This window comes from Nicotiana sylvestris, chromosome 10 (genome assembly GCF_000393655.2).
Source record: "Nicotiana sylvestris chromosome 10, ASM39365v2, whole genome shotgun sequence".
NCBI lineage: Eukaryota > Viridiplantae > Streptophyta > Magnoliopsida > Solanales > Solanaceae > Nicotiana > Nicotiana sylvestris.
In genome coordinates, this window is record NC_091066.1 from 81,778,652 (window position 1) to 81,787,859 (window position 9,208).

The 9,208-nt window shown below is 40.8% G+C and overlaps 1 protein-coding gene across 1 annotated transcript; it reads left to right on the forward strand.

The window, feature by feature from the left end:
• Nucleotides 1-2,546: 2,546 nt before the first annotated feature.
• On the forward strand, nt 2,547-2,906 carry LOC138879605 (uncharacterized). Its single transcript, XM_070159221.1, has one exon. It carries the CDS (start codon nt 2,547-2,549, stop codon nt 2,904-2,906), a length of 360 nt encoding a protein of 119 aa, XP_070015322.1.
• Nucleotides 2,907-9,208: the final 6,302 nt, after the last annotated feature.

Consider the following 9,208-nt stretch of genomic DNA (forward strand, 5'->3'; position numbering starts at 1 on the left):
CTTGTTGTCGTTTTCTTCAAATTTTCAAATATTTTCAGATAAGAATGGTAAAAACCTCTAAATTAGTTCCTCAACATGCTGCCTCATCATCTTCTCAACTGACCGCTAATAATGAGGCAGTCACTCCCGAGATAGTGGCCCTCAAGATGGCTTCTTTCGAGATGGATACCAACGAACCGGCCCCCGAGTCTTCTTTGAAAATGTTTATTCCTAGGGGCTGCTCAATTGCAGATGACTTTAAGGTCGAGAAACCCTCATGCAAACAGGATCGGGGTGAAGGAGCATCAAGCTACATATGCTACGTGATCGAAGATGTCCTTCCCGTGGTCCGAAATGACTATAATTGGGAGGGTAAGGACATAGTACTCCGCAGGACTGAGGACGCCATTACTACCCATGTGGAGGGGTACTTAAGTGTTTACAATTTCCCCTTCACACGGGGCCCGATGGATCCGATTCTTTTTTTTGTTTTTGCAAGAGGTACGAAGTGTGCCTCGGGCAAATCCATCCATCTCTTTGGAGGATCGTGATCCTTATTTGTTACTTTGTGAACAACACAGAATCTCATTGGTTCACCATCAATCATATACTCCATTTATACAGTCCCCGGATTTTCTGAGGGGGGACTAATAAAGCTTACTCGTCGGGCCAGCAAGGCCCCATTTTCGAGCATTGATGAAGACCGAGAGGGCTGGCAGGGACACTTCGTTCGATTGAAGACTGTGGACTTGGTACGCCCCCCTCCCGAGTTTATGTTATTCCCTGAGAAGTGGAATACACCTCGTAAGTACAGTCTCTTCTTAAGCGTCAATTTTTTATTCATTTCCTTTCTTCTCATTCATACTTGTGGTTGTGCAGCTATTTCCCAGGTTCCAAATGCTATCCCCTGGTTAAAGGAGTGGATCGAGGGCATCTACACATAGATGACATATTTCGAGGGCGCATGGTACAAGCTTTCGAAGGGCCGATGGGAGGCCCGTTCTCATGGTAAGGTCTCTCTCAGAATAGTTAATACCAAGCTTTTAACTTACATCATTTTGATTTTCTTCCCCCTCCCTTTTTTGTGTAGGTTTGCCTAAGATCACTAAACTTAGGCATTAGGAAGGGCACGAGGGCGTGTCCTTATTAGTAGATTCCTCTGTTATGGGACAGCCCGGGGCTGCCACGGGGGAAAACAAGAAGAGGAAAAGGAAGGTTTCAAGCTCCCTGAGCTTAGAGACGAAGCCAAAGAAAAGATTGGCTCGTAAGCCAAAGAAGAGCTCCCGCTCCTGAGCGCCGGACTCGGATTCGCTTCTTCGACTTAGGGATGAGTTCGAAGAAGACAATATTTTTGTGGTGCACGGGTCGACCCCTCCCAGGGAGCAGGCGGCAGCCGAGGGGGAGAGTCGTGAGGCCAATATCTCTCAGATTTGGGAGATTTATATGGAGATAGGGGTTGAGGCTCCCAGGGACACCGCATCCACTCCGATGGAACTGCTCGGTGTAATAAAATTTTTGGGCACATCCTTCTACACCGGCTCCATGCTCGAGAAGGTCGAAGCATGAAAGGAGAGGTCCAATGAAGGGGTCCATTGCGCAGACGATCCCCTTCATTTCTTTTTTGATGGTGTGGATTCGTTGTTGATACCCAATTTTTTTTTATGTATTTTTATATACAAAATACTTTCAAAATAGAATATATATATATATGCATAATTAAGCATACCCAAGTGTTTTAGTATTTTTCTAATCTTTTGAAGACTTTTTAAATCAATTTACTATCCATTTTAGCAGTACAAAATCCATAATTATTCCCAAAATCATCAATTTTGGTGAATAATTTATTTTATTCCCATATTTATACCAAAATATAGTTAAGATAATTTTTGTATATTTTTACAAACTTATTTGGTATTTAAAAGACTAAATTGCATATAATTGCAATTATAGCCTATTTTAAGATTAATAGCATTTCTATAATTGTACAATTGGTTTCAATATTTTTAATTCAATATTTATGCATTATTAGTTGGTTCAGTACTTTTAGTTTGTTTTTAAAGTCTTTTTCACTATTTTTATAAAATAAAAGAGGAAAATTGTCTATTTAACATTTAGTCTATTTCTCTTTCAACTACAGCCTCATTTCCTTTCAATTTAACCTCAATTTGATCCCAATTCCGCACAAATTAAAACCAACCCAATTTCAATTTGGATCCAACCCACGACCCAATTACAAACGACCCAACCTGTTCCCCACCTACCACCTACAAGCTCTGACGCACATAAGAATGCCTTATTGAAGGTGTTGAGCGAGGCATATGTACCCAACAACATAACTGGAGGAGAAATGGCAAACATGGTGGGGAAAGTATTGGAGAGTCACAAAATCACTTTCCACAAAGATGAGCTGCCACCTGAAGGGCTAAGCCACAACAAGGCCTTGCACATCACTGTGCAGTGCGAAGATCATTTCATCACCAGAATCCTGATTGACGGAGGGTCCAACCTCAATATTTGTCCATTGGTGACTCTCAGAACGTTGGGAAAAAGCCTGCATGAGATCAAGGATGGAGTCATCAATGTCAAATCTTTCGATGGATCCCAAAGGTCTACTATTGGGGAAATCGGTTTGTGTCTGCAAATGGGACCGACTTGGTTCGACGTTGACTTTTCAAGTGATATACGTCCCAACATCTTACAACTTGCTATTGGGACGGCCCTGGATCCATGCCGCTGGGGCTGTAGCATCAACCCTACATCAAGCAGTGAAATTCGAGCGGAATCACCAAGAGGTCATTATTCACGGCGACGGTAGCAATCACATATACAGCCGCCAGACCATCCCAGCAACTGGAGAAAGAAGGAAGATAGGCGGAGAAACCTACCATCACATTGAGCGAGTCAACGCCATGGACATGGACAAATGATAGGATAGCAAAATTGAAAGTATACTGTGTAAGCACGTGATTTTTGCCTCACGGACAATCGCTCCAAAAGAAAATAAAAATAGTGACAAATGGTTTCGCTGTACAATTTTTCGATCTTTCGTAACATGTGTTGTTGGTCATTTGTGGGTCTGTCCATTTTGCATCCAGTCATTATCAAACAAAAATACAAAAATATGTGTCAGTAAAAGAAAATTCAAAAAATATATATATATGTGTGCATCGTTCGGTCTAGGTTGTGATTTAACTTACTTAAATATTTTATTTTTTTTTTGTGATAACTATGTGAAAATGTTATAGTGTGGTTGATTTCAATTTCACTATTTTATTTCATTTTTTGTTTAAAAGAAAAAAAAAAGCAAAAGAGTGAAGGAAAATCGGTTTGGGCCCAAAGAAATAAAACAAAGCAGGCCCAAACAGACACTCGAGTCCAGTCCAAAACCGGCTGCCCAAGCAGCAATTCAAACGACGCCGTATAAGGGCGTTCGATCTGAGCCATCCGTCCAGGCCAATCCAACGGCTCAGGACCCCTTTCAACGACCCGTTTTCAAACCCGACCCAATAACCAGTCTGACCCAACCCCCCACTTAAACCAAACGACCCCGTTTGACTACCAAACGACCCCGTCTCATTTCTCAGTATCAGATCTAAGCCGTTGAGATCATCTGATCTAACGGCTCAGATCCAATCAGCCTCCCTGTATATAAGCCTCCTATCGTACCCCGCACCCCCTATACCAACCCCACCCTTCATCGTCCCCAAACCCAAACCTGAAACCCCCCGAACCCTAGCAGCCGCCCTAGTCTCCTTCACCATTAAAGCCGGCGGCACGAACGCCGGTGACCACCTCCTGAACACCCTAAGACCCCCTCACTCTCCTGAACATGGATCTACTATCCATTTGCCTCGAATCACTTTCGTTCGTTTCGAATCTTCATTTGAAGATTTGAGTCGAACCCGGACCTATGCCAAGTTACCCCATCTTCGTACCAGACACCCCCTGACCTTCCTCGTGACCAAACCAAGCTTGGTTTGGTCCGAATCTACCCACAACTCCCTAAAGATCAGATCTGGAAATCCAGACCTTAGAACACATGCACCTGGGGAATCCGGCCGGTTCTCGACAAGGGTCTGAGGTCTAATAGACCTTAATCAAGGTGTTCTCATGTGAGAACACCCTGATTAAAGTTTGTTCGGCCTCAAGAGTTCGAAGTTGAGTCTGACTTGGGGTCCATTTTGATTTCAAACTTTGTCGGTAAGTTTTTCTTTCCCTTTTCGTTTATATCAACTGCTGATTAAGTCATTAGCATGCTTTGTGTTGATTGTTTGTTACTTTCTGATAGTTTCTTAAATTCTTTCATCTCTGTAAAGACCTTTTATTTGGTCGATTGTGTTCTGTGTATGATTTAAATGTATCCTATGATAAGCATGTCCGATTAGTATAGTCGTCGCATGAATAAACTTATATAGGTTCCCAGTAATTGAACACAAAATTGTCTGATGCCCTTTAGGTCCCCGAACGTATTGTTTATATGAGCGACTGATTATTACCTGCTATAATTAGTATAGTCGACTCGATAAATGTCGTTGATTAGTTTTTTATAACTAATGAATCGAATGAGCTAATAATGTCACATGACTAATTGAACGTTGCCACTAACTGAATGCCCCAGCATTTTTTAAAATGGTTTGTTTGCATTGTAAAAAATGACTGGAAAGGTTCAGTCCAGGCAGCCTTGAATTTGAACTTTCATCAGTTCAAAACTGCCCTGATGCTGCAATAGGCAGGGCAGTAATAATCAAGGTTAAGCAGGGGTATTCTGGGGTGTTAAAAAGGACAGAAAGATTAGTTTAAATGAGCTGACAAGTAGGGTACTAATTTAGGATTAAACTAATACCAATGGGGAGCAAGACATGAGAGTATGGGGCTTAAAATGAATAATAAAATGATGCCCGTAACTCTTGATTAAACAAAAAACCAGGCGTGGGGAATAAAGGGGCTGGCACCAAAAGATGCTTAGGCATGGGCTTTAAAGAGTATGGGCATTCTGCCAATCGCCAGGGCAGGCAGCTCAGCTGCACTAATGCATTTGGCCTATAAAGAGGCCATTTGAGAACTTAAAAGGGGCAGGACTTTTTAGTCTTCAAAAAAATGGAAGAATTTTGAGTCTTGAAGCTGGAATCTTTAAGTCTTAAGAAAGGTTTGTGAGTTTAAAGAAAAGACTGAAAACATACGAGAGTTCCTTGTTGCTGCATTGAATACTCTGTTGTTGCTGTTGTTTCATCACTCTTTCTGGGTTCACTGATTTGGTACTCGACTATTTGCGGGTTCTCTTTGGTTCTGGAAAATATTGTTGTTTGTCTGTGGACTGTAGACATCACTGGGATTGTTCATTTGTTGTTCGACTCTTTGCTGAGCTTCATCATTATTGGCTGGTTGTCTGTTGCTGTGTTGTTGCTGTGAATCTGCTGATTGCTGTTGTTTGCTGTGTGCTACTCAGCTTATCCCTTTCCTTCTTCTTCTGTTCCTCTATACCAGGTACACACCTAAGACACTGTCAGATGTAGCTGGAAATTTGAGCATGAATGTAAAGGAAAGACCTGAAGAATGTTTTTTTTATAGATATAGATTGTTACATTAAATATTCATGCAATGTGTAATAGTTTTACATTTTTGTTCTGGGTACTAGAGGTAGTCTTCATGCCTATAAATGTCAATGTATGGTAGTTGAATGCTAGAATGTGCATATAGGTTGGTGATGAGAGTATGCCCAAGGCAGTAGTTTGTATCTCATATTTAGTTCAAAAGTGTAGCATAAGCCTGTAGTGTATGCCAAACATGAAATTCGTACACTAACTAAGTTCTTTCCTTTCCAATAAATTGCTATATATGACTCTTAAAACCATGTTTTAAGACCCGGAACACAAATTCAGGGCCTCAACCTCACAAAGGTCGAGTTCAGGCCAAAACAGGCTAAGCCGGCCTGCTTCGAACAAGCAGTGGCCCAGGTCTGGCCAATCACGCTTGGGCTGGATTTGGGCCCGTGATTATTTGTTCGGACAGCCTCGTTTCTGATTTTAGGCGTTTCTGAATGTTGTTACAAACAACTTGCAAGCATGTAATTAATTAGGACTATCTACTGTTTTCAATTGATAAGGACAAACGCAATAAGAAACGTAGTTGCTCTAGGATATCCTTTTAAAATAAGAACGAGATGAACCTCGATGAAAATAAACAAAACGTGCAGATGCGGGGCCCTTGTTAAATGTAAATCATTGAAGCATTTAGTTTCCCGGACGGGTTGTTTAGCAAATCTCACAACCTTCCTAAAATGACAACACGTTAGTCTCTTTAGGATACGCTTTAATAAACTTTACCTTCTTAAACTCGGGTGCACATTTATGTGACCCAAATCCAAATCTCGACGGATTCGAAATGCCTCTCTAATCACGGGTACATTGACTGTGACGTGGTTCGAGATGCATGTCCATGACGTTGCAAATTCATTAGAAATAAAGAACGAGGTGAGCCTCGCCAAATAAAAATACAAATTGCGGGGCCCTCAATAAATATTGCTTTAAAAATTGTTTAGGCTTCGGGATGGACCGTTTAGTAAAATTCCACGGTCCTACCCAAAATAAATACGCTAGTCGCTTTAGGCGCGCCTTTAATAATTTAATTTCCTTAAACTCGGGTGCACATTGATGTGACCCAAATCCAAATCTCAACGGAGTCAAAGTGTGTCGACGACCACGGGTACATTGATTGTAACGCGGTTCGAGATACATTTTCACAACGTTGCAATTCTTGATAAAAACAGTAAATGATAAAAGCGGTTAAAAGTTAAATTTTGCACATAAGTTCACACTTGTATAAAATCAGATAATCAAGCCGAATATAACAGTTGAGCGACCGTGCTAGAACCACGGAACTCGGGAATGCCTAACACCTTCTCCCGGGTTAACAGAATTCCTTATCCGGATTTCTGGTACGCAGACTGTAATATAGAGTCATTATTTTCCTCGATTCGGGATTAAAATTGGTGACTTGGGACACCCTAAATCTCCCAAGTGGCGACTCTGAAATTAATAAACCATCCCCGTTTCGATTGTCCTTTAATTGGAAAAACTCCCCTACGCCCCGCGGGTGCGGAAAAAGGAGGTGTGACAGCTCTGGCGACTCTGCTGGGGATCTTATGACCCAGAACCACTGGTTCAGGGTTAAGAATTTGAGCTTAGAGTAATTGTTATTATTTGGCTTTATTTATTATCTGATTATTACATGTTTTGAGCCTAATGTGCTAAATGCTGCTTTTACCGCTTTGATATTATTTGAACTGTATATAAACTGTGCCGAAACCTTTCTCTTCTTACCTCCGGGGATGTGCTTACTGGTTGAGACTCCCTATTCTGTTAGTGTCATACCCTAAATAAAAGAGGCTCGGAAAGTTTCTAAGCCGGCTGGCCTTTTGGTTCCCGGAAAGGAGCTCCTTCCTCAGCTCGAGTTGTCCGCTCGGGTACACTGTCTAGAACACCGACCCAGGTTTTGAACATAGAATAACGTGACTTCATGTCGGATCCCTAATAGGAACGCTTATTTGCATCATGTTGCATATGACTTAGGGGACTCAACACAGGGGTTGGGTCCGTCTAGGACTAGCGACCTGATATGAAAAAGACCATTCTGATGCATCCTATTGTTTTCCGTGCATTTATTTGTCTCATGCCCCCATGCTGACCGATGTTTGAATATTTAGAAAATTGTGAAAAAAAAAGTAACGGTTAGGGAATTGATTGATTATTTTTGAAAAAAAAAACAAATACTGTCAAAACCCTGCCAAAATTTTGAAAAATCATTGTTCTGTTTTGTTTTTTTTTAAAAATAAAATAAAATAAAATATAAATAGAAATATATAGTTTGTCTTTCCATAAAAATAAAAAAATAAATAAAAAAAATTAAAAAAAAAAGGGGGAATCTTATTTTTAAAATGGTTTTTATGAAAATTCGAAAAAAAAAAAAGGGAGTCTTATTTTGCCTTTACTTCTATTATTTGTTGCAAATATATATATATATGGAAATTCAAAAAGTCTTTCTTTACTTCAAAAAAAATGTATATATATCTTTATTTGTTGCAAAAGTATTTGTCTTGCCAAGGGTCTAGAGAGTTCTTTTAGGCTCCCAGTTTTCGAAACAAAAATCAAAAAATATTTTCCGTTATTGACTTCTTCAGAAAGTTTTTTATATATATATACGAGAATTCAAAATTCAAAAAAATCGCATATATTTTTTGTTTTATCAGGATAAGTGTCGTTTGTTAAAATCTTATTAATAAATGTGCAGAATGAGCACGACTCCGAATGAACCCTTTTCAATCATGAGTAAAATCCCCCTCCAATTGCGGCTCTGGTGGAATGATTTAGGCAAAGAAGGGCATGACGAAATCAAGAAGTATCTGAAAGGCCTCACGAGTTTGTTGGATATCAGGCCACGAGGAGATATCATAAGGGCACTAGTTCCCCACTGGGATCCTGCGCACAATGTCTTCCGTTTCTCAGATTTTGAACTTACCCCAACTTTAGAAGAAATAGCAGGGTATATCGGCAGCGCTGAGACTCCTTTGAGGCACAAATATCTGATTGCTCCAAGAGCTGTAGCAATACACCGGTTTCTGGACTCCTTAAAGATAGTCAGAACAATTCATAACCCTGACTTGGCAAAAGGTTTTTGCAGCATGAGTTTCATATATCAAAGATATGGTCACATAGGAGGATTCGACAAGCCAGAAAACCAGTTGTGCAGCAAAGGTAATCGCCAAAAGTGGGAAGAACATAGACGGATTGCTTTCATGATAACTTTCTTAGGACTGCTAGTATTCCCAAGAAAAGACGGGAATATTGACATAAAGATAGCAGGGGTCGTCAGTACGTTGCTCACATAGAGTGATAGTACGTTGGCGCCCATGATAGTGTCGGATATGTTCCGGGCTCTCACATCTTGCAAAGCCGGAGGAAGCTTTTTCGAGGGTTGCAATTTGTTGTTGCAAATGTGGATGACCGAGCACCTATGTCACCGAGCCCAGTTTCTGAGCCATGGATCCGCTGGAAAAACCTGCATAGAGGAATTCTATACCAGAGTTAATAAGACATACCTACCAGAAGGAGTCGTAGCATGGACCTCATATTTCCGTACCCTCAACTCCAGTCAAATACAGTGGGCGCTAGGGTGGTTATCGATCGACGAAGTCATATACATGCCAGCAGCCAGACCCCATTTTCTCTTAATG